The sequence below is a fragment of the Pezoporus flaviventris genome, unplaced genomic scaffold, assembly GCF_033815535.1.
Source record: "Pezoporus flaviventris isolate CSIRO_AGI_PZ_B2104156 unplaced genomic scaffold, CSIRO_AGI_Pfla_v1 ptg000045l, whole genome shotgun sequence".
NCBI classification, from domain to species: Eukaryota; Metazoa; Chordata; class Aves; order Psittaciformes; family Psittacidae; genus Pezoporus; species Pezoporus flaviventris.
The window spans coordinates 30,513,774-30,536,429 of NW_026892593.1; the positions used below are offsets into that span (position 1 = coordinate 30,513,774).

The following is a 22,656-nucleotide window of genomic DNA, read 5'->3' on the forward strand; positions in this document are numbered from 1 at the left end:
TTGAATTCCCAACAGTATTTGCACAATACTACAGACTACATCATTATATGAATTATAGGAGGCCAAACCACTCATCTGTTAGCAAGGCATACAGCGTCTAATTACACATAAGCTTCACTTAGAACACAGAAGGCAACGTCTCAAAGGAGACACTTCCTTATTTTACAAAAAAATATCTCCTGACTCATTTCAGACCACGGCCTCACACGACACAACCCGGACCACGTCGGGAAAGCCGGGCATGCGGGGAGCAGCCGCCAGGCCTCACGGCCGCACCGGGCCCAAGGGGGCCCGCCCCACCGGGGCTGCGGCCGGCATACCGTGCGCCACCGGCGGCGCTGGCCTGGGGCGGGCAGGCCAAGCCACTGGCGCCACCCATCAAGCGTGGCGCCGCCCAGGCCGCGGTGCAGCCGCTGCGGCCGCCGGCACCGCAGACACCATCCACCCCCATAACCCGCTCCGCGTCAGCGGCCCAAGGCTCCGCTCGCACAACGCGGCTGCCCGGTAAGAGCTCCGCGACCCGGCCGGCGTTGTGCGCATGCGCGCCCGTTCCGGGCGGTGAGCCGAAAGACCTCCTGGCCGTTAGGGGGCGCTGCAACTCCCCAGGTTGCCATCGGTCCCCGCCCTGCGGATTCTGGGAAGGGAGGGGGACGAGGGCGTCTCCCGGTCGGCGTCACTCCCAGCATGCAGCGCGGCCCGCTCCTGCCCCTGCCCCTGCCGCCGCCGCTACCGCTGCTGCCGCTTGGAGAAGATGGCGGAGGGAGGTGCGGCGGATCTGGAGACACAGCGCACCGACGTCGCGGCGCTGCTCAAAACCGCTCTCCGCAAGGGCGACACCTGGTGAGGGAGGGGCGGGGGGGGGCTAGCTGATCGGTGCGGGCGGCACCCTCCGCCCCCGGTGCCGCTTGGCTGGCGGAGAGACCGAAGACCGACCTCCTTTCCCTCAGCTTCCCCGCCCCGCTCCCGGGGGCTGCTTGGCCCCTGTGTGCCCTGGGATATGTCTGGGTGGGGAATAGGCGGGTGACTGGCTGAGGGCGGCAGCACCACTTCCCTCTCCCCGCCGCCCCGGTGCCTCCGGTGTCGGGAGGGCACCGGCCACCGCGGCGCGGCGGGCCCTCGGCTCGGCCTTGGGTTGCTGGCGGTGGCCAGGGCCGCACCGCGCCGCTGAGGCGCCCGGCGGGGGCAGGCACCGAGGTCAGCTCCCTGCCGGGCGGGGGAGGGGAAGAAGCGGCATGACTGGCGGGGCGCGGTGCCGGGTGTTGGCCCCGGGAGGCGAGGAGCCCGGAGCCCGTCGGGGAGAAGAGCTAAAGCAAGGATTGGGGCGAGGGAGGGGAGCCCCCTTGCCAGGCGTTGTGCCATTATCCAGGCTGAAACGGTGCTGGCGTCACCTTCAAGTTGTCAGAAATAATATCTGCACCCGCGGTGGAGTGTCTTGAGCCCCGTCCGCGGCTGTGATAAGTGTTCATTTTATTTTGTCTCTGTACGTCTCAAGTGTTGAAGAAACCGCCCTCGAAGGTGCACACGAACCCTTGTGGTACCTGTTCCACAACAAGAGTTTAAAAACATTTATTTTCTTGGTCAGCCAGAAAATATTTCTAATGCCATCCAGATTGTCGGCAGAATAATCCATGGTTGAAAAGATTTAAGTTACCTAAACGGCTTTCTAGTGTGTACTTGGTAATTGAGCTCCTGTAGTTGTAGTTCTCTGAGGCTAGGAAACAGGGCTTTTTTTTTTTTTTTTAGAGGGGGAGGAACTGAGGCTTTTTCCACCGCTCAACCTCTTCATCTCTTCCTGTGTGAAACTGTCACCCAAAGACAAAGGCTGAAGCGTTCACTTACTGAAAATTAAGTATGAATACACAAAAGTAGAACTTGCCCACCTCATTTCAGCTGTCATCACTCACTGTTTCAGTTCTATAAAAGACTATATTTAACAGTGTTGATACTGCAGCATGTGTCAGAAGCATACATTCTGATGCATTATTCAAATACTGCTGAGTATATGTTCAGTTTTGGCATATGAACAGACTGCTTTTAAACTAAAAAAAAATCTGAGCAAGTAGAAAAAGGAAATCAATTCACATGGTAGTGTTGAAAATGACCAGCAGTAGTAAAAGGGTGCTTAGGCTTGTAATCTTAATGATTTTTTTTTTCAGTGGTTCTGTTGGGTAATTCCCAGATACTACAGAAATGTCTCAAACAGTTAATATTATTCAAAGTGAAAGTAACTTTATGACGAGTTAAAGTGATGACTAAAACAGTAGGTTTACTGCTTTTTTTTTTTTTTTTAGTACATTAAATATTTTAACATGAAAAGAATCAGTTAAGGAAAAGCTTCTATATATCCAGCTGTGAAAATGACACTGATATTAATCAAATGTTTGAAGATTGAGTAAGCTATGGCAAAGTCATTTTAACTTTGGCTTATGAACTATTCTAGCTACATAAATGTGTATACATGTGTGTTCATAGGTTTTATACTTAGAGCTACATATTTAACTTCACAAATTAACGGATATTTTCGCCTGAATGCTTTTTTCAGAGGTATTTTGTCGGTAGCTTTTTGATCTTTCAGGACATCTGTAAGGAAACAGAACAGGTCAAGTGCTGTGAGACATGATTCAGAATTGCAGTTTTCGTTCATTCAATAGTAAATATTGCTGAAAAAAATGTGAACAATACTGTATCAGCTTTGAGCTTTTAAGCACTAAAATGCAGTCCTTCTAAAAATACTGCCTTATGCTGAAAGTCTTGTCCATGCTTTTCAGAATTTATAGTGTAGAGAACAATAAGCTATATAAGGAAAGTATAAAGCTTTGGGGGTTTCCTGTAAGAAAAAAGGAACTAAAGAATAGAGCAAAGAAAGGCAAGTCATATCTATAAAGAGGGCATTGAATTTCTTCATTAGTTCTTCATGTGCATTGGCAGAGAGAAAGCAATGAAACTGACTGAAATCCAACATTTTTAGAGTTAGATGTTGGAAAAGAATTGAATAAAAAAACGCACCTTTGAACAGGCAGTTTAGCAAACTGTAGAATTGTACACGAGACATTCTGTAGAATGTTTTTAAGAGTAGCTTGAGGATAGTATAGGTTAAAATATATTGCTTCAACAGACAGACAAGGCTAGCATCATTTGACTGTCTCTTGCCCTCAGACACAAGATTTTGGGGTAGCTTATCCCAGTAGTCTTTTTTGCATTCCTGTATGGGTGGTTAATAAATTAAATTATTAAACTAGGAGAGATTGAAGATACTGCCATCGCTGCATTTGCCCTATTTTTCTAAACAGACATTAAGTAAACGTAAAATTTAAGCTTTTCCAAGCAAGATCCTCCTTGATTTATCAGATGTTTTTAAAAAATGTTGACTTTTTTATTAGTCAGTTCAGCAGACCACATAGTCATTCTGTGGGACTTTAATTTTATACAAGTCTGTCTTCTTGCAATATTATCTAAAGAACCTTCAAGTTCTGTGGTTGAATGACCTAGAATTCTGTTTTGGAAGAGAAGTAGTGCTGCATTTCATTGTGTATCTCATAGCTTTAGAGTATATGATTACTTCTCTATAGTGTTTTGAAATTCTGTTAGTACTTGGAGAGTGAGGAGCAATATTTACTGTTTGTGGAGATTTTAATCTGTCATCTAGAAAGACAAAAAATACTAGTTCCTACAGCTGCAGAGAAATTTAAACTCTGTGTCTTCCTGTATCTTCTCTCAGAAACTGAAGAACTGTTGATGTTCATCATTTTTTTTAGCCACTGCATAATTTGCATGACCAACTGGTCTTGATGATGTTATTTAATGCCTTTGTAGCTGCAGTGATATTCTCAAGAATCTTGCCAAGCTATTCTGTTTTTTACAGTGTCACTGAGATAGATTTTTGCAATACTGAAAGTTACTGATCTTGGAACAGTTCTCTTAAGAAGGTGATGAAGACTCTGTCGATTTGTGTGTGTGATTTCATGTGAATATATCTGTAAAATCCTCCATATATTGAAGTAAAATTTCTTGTCTTTATCTTCAAGACCGCTTTCAGCCGTGCGTTCCTTGTAGTTCCTGTACTTAGAGATGTCTCAGTTACTTAAATATGACATTACAATATGACATTACAAATGCTTTCAGGCTCTTTACTACCTCCTTCACCCATTGGCTGTCCATGCTCTAGAATGTGAGACCATGTTTCTCACCTTTAAATATCACCTGCCAATAAACAGTTCACTTACAGTGGGTAGTAGTGACTAGTAATGGCTAATAGCACAGCCTTAGCAGTCAGTTGCACCTTTTTTTTTCTCTCTTTCTCCACTGTGCTTCTTTTGTCTACTGCTTGCCATAGCAATTTGTGAGCAGATGAGACTGTAGATGTTACTTGTGTTTTTTCAAAGCAGTGGAAAATGATTGGGCTGTTACAGTGGACATATAACTATCACAAGGAGTTTATTTGGTGGCTAAGAGAACAAAAGCAATCTTTAGATGTTTGAATAGGGAATGCCGATTAGCAGTACAAAGGTGTACTGTATACAGTAATATGTTAGTGAAACCATTCATACTATCCAGTTCTGGTGTCAACATGTCACAGAAGGTGTTCGTTTGGAATTAGTTAAAAAATTCTTAAAATTTAATAGGAAAGGCAGCAGCTTTGCCTTCCAGAGTAGAGCTTTAAGGGCCTTTGTTTTGGTGGAATGTTGAGTCTTGTGCTGGAATTACTTACACAAGAAGATGTCTTCTAAGATAAGGATTTTTAGCTGAGCAGATAAAGATTTAAGACACTATGTAAACTGAAGCTAGTCAGGATTAGACCAGAAGGAAGATGTTGATTTCCAGCCCTGCTAGCCAACGAATTTTGGTGCCAGTCATCACTTTACAGAGTGGTGATTCTTAATCTGTTCTTGATTTCTAAGACCTGCAAATAGTGAAAACTACTGGAGTATAGTATTTTGGGTTCATTCAGGCATGTCTCTGGTACACATCTCTTCTGGTGAGTCCAGAGGGAGTACCATTGTTATCCATAGCTTGCATCTTTTGGAAGGTGAAGAAGATACTATTTTTTTTTTTTCCTTTTTGCATTGTGGGAATTTTCTTGGCTTTTTAATTGTAAAACTCAGTCACTGAAGAAAATAAGGGAAAAATTTAAGTGGAGTAAAAATTCTTCCTGGTGAATGACTGGTAGATTCAAAATGTTCAACCTTAAAGGGTTTCCCCTCCAGGAGTGTATTTAAAGAATTGTCCCAGCAAAAATATAGAAGCATTTTAATTCTGGTTGCAATGAAAACTCATGAATCTTGATGGACAGGCTTATGTAGCCCTACCTAAAAACCCTGCAGTGCCCGTCATTGATGATAACCTTGATGATGAAGTGTGTAACTTTAATAGCATTTTACGCTGTGGTCTTCTCAGTGTTTTCCGCATTTAATCACTCATCATTGTCCTGTACATGAACAGAATCTAGGCTGAACATTAATAGAATATTTTGCTTGATTTCACTGAGACCTTATTGAGATGTTATGGGCCTGTATCTCAGTAACATTTGGAATAATATCCTAAACTGTTCTGATGGCTTCATATGAGAAACAAGGAACACCACATCAGTGTTCCAGGGATAGACTTGAAACTTGGCTGCTTTTTCTTTTAAGTGAGGTTGAATTTACTGATTTTTGTCTTTAGGATTTTGTGGTTGAAGTTTTGCGTTAGATTAGTCTCATTGCATGTGCAATGGTGCAGCATTTCACCAGCAGCTTATGAAGATATAGAAAATGGTCCGTTTAAAATTCTTCTGGGAAAATGCAAGGGAACTGTGTAGGTGCAGTTTTCGTCTGTTAATTGATTGGGCAGGGTGAGCGCATGTTAAACTCAAAATCAAGTTTGTGTCAGGCTTTTTGCCTGGAAATTGGAAGTCAAACATTGATTTAGGGGTTAGATTATTTTTTAATGAAAAGTCTATTTAAATGGAAAATTTGTAAGTTTAATACAAATTACTTACATGGTTATTAATGTAATGCTCATACTGAAATTTTAACTTTAAAATGAAGTCCATTAATTTTGGCTTAATCAGGCTTTTTGGTCAGCCTCTTGATGTGTGTGAAGTGCTGCTTAGGCTATTGCAGCACACTGTAGGAGCTGAGCATGGGGAGCTGTAGGGAAAATTTGACTGAGTAGTTGATTTAAAATAATCTCAGTGCATTTAGTGGAACAGAGGATTCATTTCTGAAGTGGAATGTGAAATATTTACACTGAGATTTCTTAAAAACGGGAGCTAAGTGATAATTTTTTTTCTGTCTGTCCCATGGATCTTTTTCTTGTGGATTTACCTACATTTTTAATAAAATGTTTTGGTTTGTATGTGTTAGAGCAGAATAATCATCATTATCTTAAAGTTTCAAGAACTTGTTAATTCTGAAAGAAAGTAGAATTTTGAAGACATCTATTAATCATGAGTGTACTTAATTAAGTAATTTTGGCTAGTAGAAAAACAGGTACAAACCCATTTTCACCTTTCTTAGTTTTATAGTTGCAGCTGTGCAAGAACAGAAGTGGGATGCTGTGCCTTTAAACAGGAGTCCTAATTTGCTTTCAGCAACACAGTTGTTCCACTTTGTCCTCAGTATTGCTTCATCTGTACTCATTCACAGTATCCTCACTTACCTCTCTGGACAGTTTGCACAGTTTTTGGTGTTAAATAGCTTGTGTTCAGAAGATACAATGTCCCAGTAGTACACAGTGAAGGAGTGTGTGTCTGTGAAGTGCTTTTACTGCATATTGAAGTTAACTGTTTTGATTTTGAAGTGGAAGGGCTGACCTATCAGTCAGTATAAGTAAATCTAGGTTACATATTGTTTAATTCAGTCTGTATGTAACTGAAGGAGTGAATTCAGAATGCTTTTGACAGCAGTGGGAAATACCAAGATCACAGTCATACCCTTCAAATATTTTTCTATCAACCTGGATGTTAAGGTAAAGAATGAGTGTCATTATACTTCTGTGATGCTGATTGTGTGTTAATAAGGTTTATTAAATCAAAATGTACAGTATTGCATGAGAAAGTTACAGACCATGAGGGAATTTTAGAAATCAGTTGGCAACCTTTCTGCTAGTATTATTATTTTCTTTTGTTGAGTGAATGCTCATACATGGTTGTGCAGCTGCAGAATTTTAAAACTTGTGTAAATTGGTTATTGATTTTTATTATTTGTTGGATTTTTAGGAAATGAAGGTGCATTTACAAGTATTGTAATAGCTTATGCTTTTGTTTTTGTAAATTAGTGTTCATAGGGTATAAGTAATGCCATTTTGAGCTGCTCTAAGTCTCTATATTTGATCATTCATAAGGAGACAGTCTTTTTTTTTTTTGTAATTTTGACTGATCCAATTGTGTTGGGTTTGTGTGGCAAGGTTTGGTAGTGGAGGGGCTACAGGGATGGCTTCTGTGAGAAGCTTCTAGAAGCTTCTACTGTGTTTGGTAGAGCCAAAGCCAGTTGGCTCCAATATCAACCCATTGCAGTCGAAGTCCATTAGCAGCACTGGTAGTGGCTCTGGGATAACATATTTAAGAAACAGAAAGGAAAACTGCACAACAGCAGCAGCAGTCAGAGGAGACAAGTGAGAATATATGAAAGAAACAACTGTGCAGGCAGAAGGTCGGTGAAGAAGGAGGGAGTACGTGGTCCGGATGGTGAAGCAAGAGATTCCCCTGCAGACCATAGTGAGCCAAGCTGTGGCCCTGTGAAGAGAGGAGCCCATGCTGGAGCAGGCTTGCTGGCAGGACTTGTGACCCTGCGGGGGACCTACACTGGAGGATATTCCTGAAGGACTTCACCCTGTGGAAGGGATTCATGCTGGAGCAGTTCATGAAGAACTGCAGCCTGTGGGAGGGACTTGCATTGGAAAAGTTCACGGAGGACTATCTCCTGTGGGAGGAACCCCACACTGGAGCAGGGGAAGAATGTCTGGAAGAAGGAGTAGCAGAGACCAGTGTGCAATGAACTGACCACAACCACCATTTCTTGTACCCCTGAGCCACTTGAGGGAAAGGAGGTAGAAATTTTAGGAGTAAAGTTAGGTCTGGGAAGAAGGAAGGTGAGGAAGGGGGTGTTTTTAGATTTGGTTTTATTTCTCATTACCCTTCTCTGTTGGTAATAAACTAATTTCCCCAAGTTGAGTCTGTTTTGCCCATGACAGTAATTGGTGAGTGATTTCTCCCTGTCCTTATCTCAACCCACAAGCTTTTCCTTGTATTTTGTCTCCCCTGACCAGTTGAGGAGGGGAGTGATAGAGTGGCTTTGGTGGGCACTTGGCATCCAGGCAGAAGTACTCTCTAAATTGTAGATTATATTGGAGAAACTCTTAAGTCCAGTAATTGACAAGAACACAGCCAGGAACTAGATTAATGGTCCTTAATCACAGAAATGAGCAGTCTTGTGTAAATACCAGAAATAAACATCATTTCATCCCATTTCAGTGGGACCCAAAGAATAAGCAGTGAGCTGTTTTCTCCATGTTGTTGTTTGCAGGGGCTATATGAGGTAGCTTGTCTGCAAAGGTAGTGTAGACCTTCGCTATACTAGCTCTTCTTGTGCTCTGGAGGGATGTGAGGTTTTCATGGAATCAGACTTAAGTTGGAAGGGAACCATAAGGATTATTGAGGCCAACTTCCTGCTCCTGGCAGGACTACTTAAAGTAATCAGTATGACTTAAGTGTCATCCAGATGTTCCTTGAACTCTGACAGACTTGGTACTGTGACCACTTCCGCAAGGAGTCTCTTCCAATGACTGACCACCCGCTCAGTGAAGAACTTTTCCTGATGTCCATTTTGAACTTCCCCTGGTGCAGCTTCATTCCATTTCCTCTTGTTTTGTTCCACATCTGGCATTTCAGGGGTCTTGAGAGCATAAGGCATAAGTTCTCCTTTGTATATTATAAATCTGCTTCAGATAGGTAAGGAGCATTTTACAGATGAGAGCACATAGATCTTATGAAGCAATCTGAAGCTCCACTCAGAAGTGAAGGCATAGTACTGAAGTAGGCCAGACAAACAGGGAACATATTCATGAACATGTTCTACAGTTTTTTGATTCTACTTGCTCAAATAAAATTTAGATCTCTTTAAGTGTATGTAATACAACTAAGAGAAAACTCATAAAAGTAACTAGACTGTGCAAATATTTCCAATAATATTAGTAGCTATAATACCATATTTGCGTGTAATTTTCAGCAAATCCTGCATGAATATTTTTCTTACTTTGGGTAGAAGTTTGGGCTATTCCAAAATTTATGCTTTTCTGTTATCAGCTTGGTGGCTCTATGTGAGAAAAATGACTGCTACTGCTGAACCCAGGACACCTTAGTATAACCAAACTTAGGGTTTCTGTTTTCATCAAGCAGTTTGAAGTGAATGATTTATTTGAAATGCCTGTAAACATCAAGCATTTGCTGATTTAATCAGTTCACCTTGTTGTGAAGGTGTCTTAAGGTTTGCCACGCAAAACAGCTTACCTTGAAATTTGAGACAGATCTCTCCTTCAGTCTCTACTAGAACCCTCCAGGTGTGTTTTACCCCTGAAGATGGGTTGGTTATCCTGCTCATTGCTTGAGTGATGACATCTAATAGAGCAGAAGTTATGTTTCCTGCTAGAGTGGCATGTTGCTTCCATCAGAGTTAAGTAACAAACATTTCTTAACCATAGTTTTAAAAAATGGGTAGGGCATGTTTTTTAAGGTGTCCTGGGGTAGCCTTAGTCAGGTCCACAGTTGAAAAAACTCCTGTAACATTACACTGTTTCCTGCATTAGGTAATTGTAACAAAAATAAAAGCAAAACATTACACCAAGTTCAGTGTATAGATATTTTCTGTCTCTGTTTTACTAATACACAATGTGCTATTTTTGTATCCAGGGCAACATATATTTGGTGAAGCATATCTGGTCTCAAGTGCGTGTGCCAAGTTTTTAATAATCTTCTTCTAAAAAATGATCAAATCATTACTTAAGAAATGAGGTTTTAGCAGATGTACTTCCATTTACTTGAGGTATGTCTTGTCGCCTTAAATTACTGAATGTGCCCGGTAGGTAATACTTAGTTTTCAGGTGGTTGATTGTACTATGGCCATTATAACTTGTATCATGGATACTTTTACATCAATGTTACAATAAGTTGCCTTGTTACAGTTTGCCTCCTCTGTTTTGTGCAGATGGGTAGTCTTGTTGATCATGGTGAGAATGCTATATTGGATGTGCGTGTAGGATCAAAAGCTATAGTCTTATGAATTTCAGATTTTTACTTTTCCCCTTAATGCAAAGAAGTCTGTATTTTAGCTATGTAAGTGCTTTAGCAGGTTGATCCCCTAAGCTGAGTAGGGTGTAATTGCATTAATTTTTTTTTTTTTCCTTGCATAAACATGAGGGAACTGTATGGCATTTGAATGTAGGTTTTAAGTTTCCCTAATCTCATTGGAAAAGTAGTATTTCATCTATTGATTAAGAAAAGTTTACAGCTGCTGTGACTGTAGTCCACAGGAACTCAAAATAATGTCTCTCACCTGTATCAGGTTTCTATTGAAGTAAAAATAGCATAATTCTCATTAAAATGCCTAATATGTATAAAATATATATACATGTGCATATATATGCACATACATACGTATAGCCAGTGTAAGAAATCACAACTACAGTGTCTGCTAACATTTTTCAGCATCTGTAATTTTTTTTCCCAACTATATAAATTCAGTAAATCCTTCTTTTGCATGTAATGCATTTACCTCAACACTGTAGCCGCTCGTCTACTGAGTTTGTCCTCAACAGTATCTGTCCAAGAATAAAGCTTCCGTAATTCTGTAAACGGAGAAGTCTAAACAATGTTGGTAGGTCCTGAGTCAGTTAAAAGCAGTTATCTCTAAATGAAACATAAGTTTGTTACTGGACTTACGTAAGTCCTGCTTAGCTTTGTTTATGAAGGATATTAGAGCTGAGTACTGGGATAGTGAGCAAGGCAGTACTTTCTATAAGCTATAATCTGTGGTTAGCAGGTATTTCAGTAGGCTCTAGTAAGATGTATAGTGCTATATCAAATCTATACTATTTTTGTTTCAATTTGATTATTAGAGTGTGATATGGTCTGTAAAACATCCTGGGAACTGGCAGTGGCCTGTTTGCTCCTTAACCTAATAAATTGATCTTCCTTGTTCACTCTATGAAAAAATTAATACAGGGATAGATATGTACTGCTTCATATTACAGACAATATTAACCAAAGCATTAAGCTTTGCCCTAAAGTACACATAGATTTTATGATCCTTCCTTTTCAGTCTTCTCAATAATCTTCAGTAGACCGCATCTTACAGAAAATACATGTAGGCTGTTGTTTGTCTGAAAGAAATCCATTTTAATTATGCTTTACAGATATTAACTTTAAATAGTTTATATAGATTTAAACTTAGAGTTGCAGAATTCAGTCTTAGAATAGTGTTTTGCACCCACTTAGCTGCTTCTTTTGTTGTTTCTTGCAGGTTTGTCCATATGTCCAAAATGCTTCAGTCTAACAAAGTACTTCAAATTTAAGCAAAGTACTACTGAATTTAAGTAAGAAAACAGGAAAGGTCAAATTTTTCATGGTCATGCATTCTCCATTTTGCTTTTCTCCATTGTACTACTAGATAGACTTTGCTCTGAGAATGTCAAATCTCATGTAAATTTTTTGACGATTCAGTTTTCCTTCAGCATTTTCCTTCCATGGCAGGAACCATTTGCCTATGTTTAGTTCTTACCATGCTTACATTCTTGCATGACTTGTGGCCTTTCAACTTTTTAGGCTAGAAATACTAATCTCTTTTTTGAGTGTGTAAGTACAGATTCCTAAATTTGAAGGGAAGTGATGTAAGTTTTTCAAGTTTGTGTTGGGAAACAGAAATGTTACAACATTTCAGTTAAAGAGAACTGTAACGACACATGCAAAGCAAAATTCGGTTGGTGGCAAAAGGAATTATATGTGGAGTAATAAAATGGATGAAGTGTTGGAATAGGTAATTTAAAACCTAGAGCAATGGACCCCAAGCTTTCTTGTACTGTTAAGTCCAATTATCAAAATTTTCTTTAATCACTGTGTTACTGGTGTATGATCAGATATTTAACACAAAGGATTCGAAAAGTAGTATATTTCTAGAGGAACAGCACTTTTGTTAAGCATTAATTAAAACAATGGGCAGTTTGCCTATATGATTATTTCCCCTCTGTGTAAAATTACAGCTTTTCTTCTTTAATATTAATCGTTCATTCAAATTCAGATCAAGAAAGTGGAGGCCATAGGATAGAGTAGGGGACAGAGCTGGCAAATCTGGTGGTAGGATGGATACCTGAGCGTGACTGCATTCATAAGCACAGAATTATCGCTATTACGGAATAGTGATGGATGGCCTCAGCAGAAGAGAAAGGTGAGAATGCTGTCCTGCATGAGTATGTTCATAAGGCTGAAAACTTAGTGTATAAAGCAAAGGGCAAGCGTATGTCAGATTAATCAAATTCTATATACTTTTTTCCATTTGTTAAAGAAAAATTAGTCAAATACTAATAGGCCATTGTAAAAGGAATTGGGATTTGTATGGGCAGAGTAAAAGAATGGATTTTTGGAAATGTGGGAAGAAGTGCTCCTACTTGTACTTTAAAAAGAAAAAAGACACAATACCAATGATTGAATTACAGTAAGATCAGGCTTCTTCTGGCAAACTCAGGGTAAAGAAAAAATTATATTTAATATCAGACCTATATCAATTGTATATGCACTGTGTAGAATAAAGTCACCCTATTTAATGGTCATACCAGTTCAAACTTCCATGGTAGTCTAGTGTCTGTTCTTCTCTTCCAGGAAACAGAAAATAGCACTCATTTAACTGCAAAAGTTAGTTATTGTTTGGCGAGAAAATATTTGTAGAGATCTCTTGTCTCTTACTGAATTTTCAAGTGGACTATCTTTGTGTTTTTTCACTGAATTCTTAAATTCTTGCTTGTGGTCTTTAAATAGGCTAAATTCCTTATTGCAAGCTTCTGTCTGCTGTATTCTCTCCCCAGCCCCCTCACATTTCTGGGTAATAGATGAAGATGGCGTACCTTGGGCATGAGTTGGACATAGAATCTGTTAGAGAAAAGACTTTTAAACCGTTCTGCATTCCCTGCTGAGTCTGTACATCCAAAAGCATTCTTGCCTTCATTGAACCAGATTGTATCTGAAGGCATCTGCATCTGAATATTGACTGTAGATGTTATTTCTGTAAGATATAAACCTAATTTAAGTTTTTTCTCTCCTATTGCAATATTGCTTAGGGGAGGACTTTATGAGAGTAAAAATAGAATTGAAAGCATCTAGTAGCAACCATACCAAATATTTTAAAGCATAGTGTATCATCACTTTATGTATTGCGTGAGGGCAAACATTGTGTTTTGAAGAGACTTTGCAAGTCTTAAAGTTTGTATCTTTGCTTTTGTCTGTTTTGTTTTTTGTTTTTTTTTTTAATACTTGTTTTAAACAAATGATAATGCCAAATTTTAAATTACTTGTAGATTGTAACATTATATGTCTGTTTTCACAAACTGGTCATTTGTGGCAGTCGAAGTTGTTTGTGATTTGATTTCACAACAGTTTAAGGTTTATGGTTTCATAGGTTTTGCTGCAGTGCTCATCTGCTACTGAGTTAGGAGAACCTGAAAAGTTAAGTTCAGAAAGGGCTTTTAAGTAAAACAGTAAAGCTTTACTTAGATACTTTCTTGTGTTCCAAAATGAGGTTTTCTGTACACAAAGATCTGAATTATTTTGAGAAGCTCACTGCTTTGTTAGGTATTTATATCTTCACCAGACAGCAGATGATGAAAAGTGGTCAAGAAATCAGTGTATTCATAGTGAAAGAGTTTGATTTTTGAAGTGTGAAATATGTGTGAGCCTGGAACTTCCACAGATTTTAACTAGATTAATGCTGGGAAAAGGGTAAAACAAAGAAAGAATCATAGAATAGTTTGGGTTGGAAGGGACTTTCAAAGGTCATCTAGTCCAACCCTCCTGCATTGAGCAGAGGGACATTCAGCTTCAACTAGATAAGGTTGCTCAGAACCACATCCAGCCCGGCCTTGAATGTCTTCAGGGATGGGGCAGCCATCACCTCTCTGGGCAACCCGTGCCAGTGTTTTACCACGCTCATTGTAAGAAATGTATTCCTCACATCCAGCCTGAATCCTCCCTCTTTTAGTTTTAAAACCATCACCCCTCATCCTATTGCAACAGGCCCTGCTAAAAAGTCTCTCCCCTTCAAATACTGGAAGGCTGCTAGGTCTCCATCGAGCCTTCTCCAGGCTGAACAACCCCAACCCTCAACCTTTTGTCACAGGAGAGGTGCTCCATCCCTCTGGCAGTATTTGTGGCCCTCCCCTGGACCCTCTCTGACATGTCCGTATCTTTCCTGTACTGAGGACTTAATAAAGTTTAACTCAGTTTATTTTTTTCAATTGCCTGCATTTTTTATCTTTTTTTTTACTGTTTTATCCCAAATTTCACCATCTGTAATGCAGCTTAGCCTTGTCCAGTATTGTTCCCTATTACATTCTAAACATGCTCAAAACAAAACACATCACAGAATCATAGAATAGTTAGGGCTGGAAAGGACCCTAAGATCTGTGGTTCCAACCCCCCTGCCATGTGCAACGGGATTTCAAGGGAATACTGCCACATAACTGAAATATTTAGTGCCTGGCCGTGCTGCTTTAAAATGATTCAATATTGCAAAATCACAGTGATGTTAAGTATTGCATCTTTCTGAACCAGACCTTCAACCATGCTGTTTTCATTAATAATCTGGTGGGATTTCCTTAATTTAAGAAAAGTTAACATTTTTTTCAATATGGTTTTGGTTCAGAAAGCAATTTGAAGCTGTTTTCTGACTATTATGTGCTTAAAATTTCAGAAAGAAATTGTGTGTTGCAAGTTCAAGGACAAAGTTGTGTACAGAGCAATTTCAGAAGAGATAGCAACTCATAGTAGTTGATGACTCCTGAGCAGTAGTAACAGGTTGTGATAGTAGAATAGATACCAGACCAAGTGTTATACTGACATATGGATGGTAAATGTACCATGCTGCATTGGTGAGTGTCTCCAGGGTACGGTTGGCATTGGTGAATGAAGGAGAAATTTGGTTGAGACATAGCTCTGCCTTTACTATTTGTTTGCTTAAGGTAGTTACAAGCGAAGACTAGAAGTAATTTGTTCACAGACTCATTATTACTGTTGATGTAAATGTATTTTGAATCAAGACTGTTTGCCATGTGAATTAGGATGCCATTGTCATAGATGTTGTAAAGTTGTGTTTGAGACCTTAGTGTTTGATGGTTTTGAAGCAATGTAGGGGAACTAAGCCTATGGTGATCTTCTAATGCCTTCTTCCGCTTAAATTTCCAAAGGACTTTTGCCTACAGATTCACACACATACATGAGTATATTGTGTAGAAACTGAAATATTGGGACTTACTGAGAAGAAAATCTGATAAATTGACTATGAAGATTCACTGAGTACTTCTTAGTAGTAACTCCTTCTTTACCAAAGATTTGCTAGGAGTACTTCTGGAGGCTTACTCCAGGCTTGATCTGTGTGTGTAAGAAAGAAAAACTTGAGAAGAAGAAATAAGTCAAAACTTAAATATCTTAGGTTTTTTAATTATTACTGAGTTGCATCATTTACAAGCACAAATGTGAGTCCCCACTCATGTATATTTTTTAAACCTATTCAGTAAAATGTATACTCAGCCAATGTTTTTGTACTACTTTGGTTAGAAGAGTTGTGGGTGCTAATGGTTTTTTCTCTGTTTTACCCTGGTGTTTGTGAATAACTCCTACAGAATGATTGCCTAATAAAGCTGTATGTATTAGCAGACTAGTATTTGAATCACCAGGAAGTTTTGAGGTCTCTTAAATGTTCAGTAGCATGTTCATTGGTATGCTGCAAATAAGAGTTTAGTAATCAAGTGCTGGAGAAAAGAATGAGGATTACCTGTGATCTTTAGTTTGACCTGGTGTTTCATCCTGATAGTGATATTCTGACATGTACTAGGGTAGCAGCAGAAAGGGTTGGGCTGCACCAGACAGAAGGAGATGGATACTTCTAGGAAAGAGAAGTCATGAAGGTCCTTGTGTTATTTTTATTTTTTTAAATATATAATAAAATATGAGGCTCTCTCAACAAATTTTGCATCTTAAAGATATTCTGGACAAAAAAAAATATAAAATGTAGGTATTGCTGGACTTCATAAAAACCAGACTGGCAACAGTTTGATCTGGGTAGAAATACTGTAGGGCTGAGTTTAGAGATATCCCTTTATATGGAAGTGTGAAGTTGATAATTATATGTAGGAAGAACATCTAGTACTGCCTCAAAAGCAGAGCATTTACTGTATGTGTTGATGCTGACTCAAAGGAAGAAAACCACACTTTCTGGATCTTGACAGGACATCAGAGTTCTGAAGTTTTTCTGCTTGCATACGGATGTTATAAATAAAACTCTGTCAGGAAAAAATGCTTTATTAAAAGTTATCTCTCATTTTTTTTAAAGTGCTGTCTAATTATAAACTTAACTTGAATCTCTTGAATTCACAAATTGAGAACAGAAATTAAAACTGATATTATTTCATGTTAAAAAGGGAAATTTTTTTTTAACTTAACATTCAAATTCTGATATGCTGTATTGGCAGTCTTGCAAAACTGTTCTTGCCTACTGTGAATAGGGGGTCTTTAATTGCCCACAGTTAAAGTGCATGTTGGTAGGAGATGCTGATAATGGCTAGCAAACCAGACAGAAAAACATTTGCATTTGGCAAAACTGATGAATACAGGTGTGTTCATGTGAATTAATTGGTACTGTAGGAAGTGGTAATGTGTCAGTAACTAACTCATGTGTCTTCTTCCATTTAAGGTATCTAGTGGATAGTCGCTGGTTCAAACAGTGGAAAAAATATGTTGGTTTTGACAGCTGGGACAAATACCAGATGGGAGATCAGAATGTGTACCCGGGTCCAATTGATAATTCTGGACTTCTCAAAGGTAACTGCTTCCGATTGTGTAATAAGCCAATACTAAATATTAGTGCAAATTTGTCACAGATTATTCATTGTTTGTATTTGATAGTGTAAATGAGTCTCAGTATATATGAAAGTGAAACTTTTGTTTGAGACCATGAACTGGAATAGATTTCCCTAAAAAATCACAATTTCATAAATGAAATTATTGGAACTTCTTTGCAATAACAGAATATTTAATAACGTACAAAGTACTAGCTTATAATATTTTGGGATACTTTGGGAGTTGAAATTTAGTTAAGTAGACAGCCTGAGTTCACTAAGTGCGGTTTTGTTTTTCTGGGGGGGTTGTTGTTTTTTTTGGTGGTTTGTTTTTGTTTTTTTTTTTTTAGCTTAACTAGATTGGTTGATTTAAGATAACATTTTTAAGTTGAACTCTAAAATTTCTTTTTGTAAATGAGCCCCAAGCCCGTTCTTTGAATCTGGAACGTTTGAAGAAGTAGTATTATGCAGTTCAGTGATAATATAAAGTGGTATGAAACGATAGAGGATAATTTTCTAATTTTATAATCTTCTAAGTATGGTTAAACTCTGTCGCTAATATGATTATTCAGGTTGGACTGACTTTTGCTGTACTGTAGTCAGATTTGTAGACACAGGTCTTGGAATACTTTCCCGGATATTTTAATCTTTAGGTCAAATTGTATATTTAATATCCAGTATTGAAATACCATGGAGCTATTAATATTTAATCTGCAAAATCCAGTAGATACAAAATCTAGCAGATAATTGGTTTCCCTCTTTGCAGTTACAGGTAATATAATAGTACCACACAATTTGTTTGCACCTAGTAATAAAAATGTTTATAGCGTATGGAGTTTATGATGAACTCTGACTTTCTTCATTCAAAACTTCTCAACTGTAATTAATATCTCATTATTTTACAAGTTAAATGTTAAACATAATTGCCTCTTTCATAGGACTTATCATACCATATTGCACTAGTTGTCAGTGTGAGTGTGCATGTCTGACAGTGACTAGTATCACTTCAAAGAAGGCATGTATTGTCATATGCATGTTCTCTTCTGTCCATGAAATTAAAGGTCTTTTTCCTCCAGGTGAGTGGTGTGTTTTGTTTTCTGAAATGTGAGGATCTAGATATTTTGTACTTCTTGCAGTAAATCTTGCAGTGGGGCAAGCATGTTCAGGTAATCCTCTTCAGTTGCGATCAGTTGTGTTAAGAAACTTGTATCCTCACTGTGGCAGCATCAGCTTATTCTTTGTTCTGTGTCTACCAACTTAAAAAAAAAAGGGTGGGTGATTTCTAAAAGAGCAAAGTACTGTGTTAGTTGATCTCTATTGTTATATCTTGATCTGTATACATACTCAGATTATGTTTTATGTTACTGTGGATATGAAGCCTAATACATTAGGGTTAAGTTTGAGGTAATTTTAGACATTTTGCTAAAAGCTCCCGAAAACCTGTGTGCTATCATTTTGACACTGCTTATTAAATATCCCTTTCAAAACAAAGACAAGGTCAGGGTTTATGAACTTTACTTTTGGCTCATTCATTGTTCTGAAATGATGGATCTGCATTGGCAGTGGTACAGTTCATCCAGCTACTGTCTGACATCTACTGTTCCTGTGTGAAGGCAGTTTTAAAATTAAGGTCATATGTGCTCAGCAAATAGTAGCTGTCTCCTTCAGCTGCAGAGCAGTAGTCCTCTATACTAGGTTTCCTATGTAGCATAAATTGAACCTTAAAACACTTCGGCTTTAATCCTGTTTTTGACATGTAGTATGCAGTAGTTACTCTCATGCTGTCCTCCTTAAGTGTTAAGCCTGAAAATCTGCTTCTGATTTAAAGAATGAAATAGGCATGCTTTCTCAGATATTCTGCAGTGTAATGGAGTGATAAGGAAAACTACTAAGTCCAAGAAATACTGATTCCAGGAAATGGAATTAGTATGTTGTGTCTGTATAACTTAAATGCTGCTCCCTTATTTCCAGAACGTTGGGATGAATTGGGAGCAGTGAAAAGTAACGGGTAGAGATTTTCAGTTAATCTCAACATCTGCAAAAAAAGTTGTTAAATATAGTAGAATGCAGACATGCCATCTTCAAAAGAAGAGATACATAGTCAACTTTAGATTAGCAAAGCAAGCACAAGCAAGTAGTTAAAATAGCTGTTTGTTCAACAGTGTTGAATATGAGGGAATGAGTCATGGTACTTTGATGGAATAAAGGTCTGAAAAAAACTATGCTAGGAGAAATGTTGGGGGTTTAGAAGGATCTAATGGAATCCAGATTAGATCTCACTATAAACTGTAGCAGTGTCGGATCAGTGCAGAAATACAGCATAAACCGGTTAGAGTTGCCTGAAGACGTATTTGTGAACTTTTCCCCATGTTTTGCTTCTGGTTTTAATGTGTACTTGCTGGCCTGTTGCTGGATACTTCCAAATACTAAGGCAACTGCCCTAATTGTCTGAGGCTAACAGTGGCTCAGATCTGGAATTATATTTTACACATACAGAGTAGTTGCTATCTTACTGCTGTAATAAGGGTTGAATGAAAACTAAAAGCTTGCTATTTAACAGGTTACCGAGTTGTACTTCTTTCAAATGCTGCATCTTGCTGTCCCCATGAAGAATTTTATAACGACTGTGTTTCCAGAGCATGTAGGATCCTTTAAGTAGGAGGGATTGTACCATGTTATTTTCCTAGCCTGATATGGAATGAATGACTTCAAACTTTGTCTTTGATCTACTGTAACTACCCATTTCTGCATTTTCAGTGAAGGGTGCAACTGTAGCATGAAATGGAAGTATCCATGGTGATGTGGGACTATGTGTGAAGTGGGTGGAGAAATGGTTTGGTTTCTCTAAGGCTATAATGGTGTGCAATAACAAGTTAGGCACTTAGCATGAGGATATGGAGTTGTCACTTCGATTCCTGAGTGTAGGAATACTACCTATAACAGGTGTGCTATGCAGGAAGTGAGTAGTTTGCCTAGTTTCAGAAGACTTTTGCTTTGAATACCATAATACTGGTAATATAGCTGACTCAGAAAATACATCTGTTTAATGTATGATACATTAAAAATGCAACAGAATTACAGTATGCAAGTAAAAATATCTTTCTCTTTTAGATGGTGATTCTCAGTCTCTCAAGGAACATCTCATTGATGAGCTGGACTACATCCTTCTGCCAACTGAAGGCTGGAATAGGCTAGTTAGCTGGTACACCCTGATGGAAGGTCAAGAGCCTATAGCACGCAAGGTACTCTTAACCTACTGGGCTGAACATGATTTGGATTAAGTCTTGTAAATATGCAGGTGTTGCACATGAATTTATTAGAAGATTGTAAGTCCTGGTGTATGATAATCATATAGACAACTCCTGCTTTAGTTGCTTATAGATACCTAGTTTTTGTTAGTATTGAGAAACAAGGATCAAAAGGATATAACTTTTTTTCCTCTGGAAGTAAATCCTCTAATATTTCAAGAACTTGCATTAGGAGCTTGAAAGTCTATTAGTGCAAATGATTTTGTGGTTAGGTATAAAACCCTAAAACTGTATTGACTATATTAATGAAGAGCATAGCTCTAATGATGTTAACTCTGGCAGAGTAATTGGTAGTTCTTGTTCTGGTAAGCAGAGTCTTCTGTGCTCAACAGATTGCTAAGGGGATTTTTTCCTTAAGTAAAAAGCTTACCTCAGCACGGGTAGCAGTCCATGGTATGGTGGATACTGTGACCCTCCATTAGTATGATATACTTAAAAATTAACATTTTTATGTTAATATTTTTTTGCTCCAGGACATACCATCCTTCTTATTAAGGTGATGTGGCATTTTACCAGTTTATTGATCATACAGTCTTTTTTTGCTAGTATTATTTCTTAAGATTTTCAGGCTAGGGACTACAGTTACGACCTCACTGTAGTGAATTGTATAAGTTTTAAAATACATTTTGATATGTTTGCAACTTCCAAATTTACCATTAGAACACTTGTGGGTTTTTTTGGGTTTTGTTTTGTTGTTTTTTTTTTTTAATTCCTGAAGAACTGCTGAAGTAATATTATGATTAGAATTTAGTTTGATATGACTTCTGGCGTAATGTAACTTTTTATTCTGTGGCATGATTATGGTCTAGCTGCATGCATGCTGGCCTATTACTTGAAGTCCGTTGTTTTCAAACAGATGACAGATTTAGCTATAGAAGAAATTTTCTGTCTTCAGGATTCATTTGGGCAACAATGGAAGTAGCTTTTAACATTCTTTTTAACACAATAAAAGAGGGAATTTTTTGTTGTTGGTTTGTTTTTTTTTTTTTTTGTTTTTTTGTTTAAGAGATATCCCTGGAATGTCTCTTTCTCTAGTTCTGTTAAGGGCTGAAATCTATTAAAATAGCTTTGCTTCTTTAAAGATACATCAACTTGTTAGTGTTTTTTCTGAAGAGGGATTTCAGCAAACTGAATGCTCTTCCCTCATCATGGTGAAGTAAAACTTCTGTCATTTTTTCACTTTGGGGGTGAAATATAGGGAGAGAGAAGGGAAATTACAGTAAAGTTGCCTTCTATGTGGAAAGAACTAACTGGAAGAACACCTGGAGTGTAACGAGTGGCCATGTAAACTGTCATGGCTTCATTGTTTTCTACCAATATGAACAGTAGCTCTCAGAGTTGCTTATTCCAGTTCAGAATTTTTCTTTCCGATACTTTTGTCATTTGTCCGTGAATCTTTCTCCTGTCTGTGTTAGTGTTTTTTCACAGAGGTGGGATGACACTTTTTTTCCATTCCTTTGGTTACACCAACTTTTTTTGAAAGTTAGATCCAAATTTTAAATTGATTTATTGTTTTACTTGACCCATGTCAAATGACATCACAAATTTATGAAACAGAATGTGGCAATACTACCGCTAGAGTGTCAGTTTTATGCTCAGAGATGCCTTAGCCATACTGCGCAGTTTTGTTGACAGCAACTGTTTTGTTGTTACTGTACCAGGTGGAAACCCTACTAAGGTGCTCAAGTGAAGATGCATTTTTATTTAAATATCATGGTTGGCAGTCATTAAAGCTAAAGCAAACAACTGAGCAGCAATGAAATAATTCACTGATACATTTCATTTTCCTATGGCACATGCATACGAGTTATATTTGTACAGATCTCTCCTAGCAATTAGCTGGTGGCTTTTTTTTTATTACCGTATTTGTCAGATGTATCACATATCAGGGCAATGGTTATTTTTGGAACAGTCTACATGACTAAGTACTGCAGTTACACTTTGGAAGATCAAAGGGAAAAACATTTAAGAGGTGACCCTGAATATTTTCTTCTACATTTTACTTTTATTAAAAAAAAAAACAAACAAAACCCTTATACTTAACTATTTTTAATGGGTTACAAAAAAGAACATAAAACCCTGTAATGAGTAGGTGAAATTTCAAATTAATGTATTATCAGAATGTAAGTGAAATATTTGTAGGTTTTATTTAAAAATGTGATATCCTGATTTTATTAGCTTGTATTGTTTTTATGTGTATTCTTTAACTATGAAAACTAGTTGTTGTTTTGAGCAAGTGGCATGCAACAAATATATTTTGAAATAAAAATAACTT

General features: G+C 38.2%; 1 protein-coding gene across 11 annotated transcripts in view; it reads left to right on the forward strand.

Moving 5' to 3' along the window:
* The first annotated feature begins 664 nt into the window (after positions 1-664).
* Positions 665-22,656, forward strand: part of USP15 (ubiquitin specific peptidase 15) — a 59,734-nt gene continuing 37,742 nt past the window's right edge. For 6 of the 11 annotated variants that reach the window (XR_009745965.1, XR_009745968.1, XR_009745964.1 and 3 more), the window contains exons 1-3: positions 666-840; positions 16,929-17,056; positions 20,185-20,315. Coding sequence is in view for 4 of the 11 variants with exons in the window: in XM_061467826.1 (XP_061323810.1) it covers positions 752-840; positions 16,929-17,056; positions 20,185-20,315 (348 nt within the window). In the remaining 7 variants the exon portion in view is untranslated. Of the gene's footprint in view, positions 841-16,928; positions 17,057-20,184; positions 20,316-22,656 lie in introns of all 11 variants that reach the window. The other 5 variants (XR_009745962.1, XR_009745963.1, XM_061467823.1 and 2 more) reach the window with 2 other exon arrangements.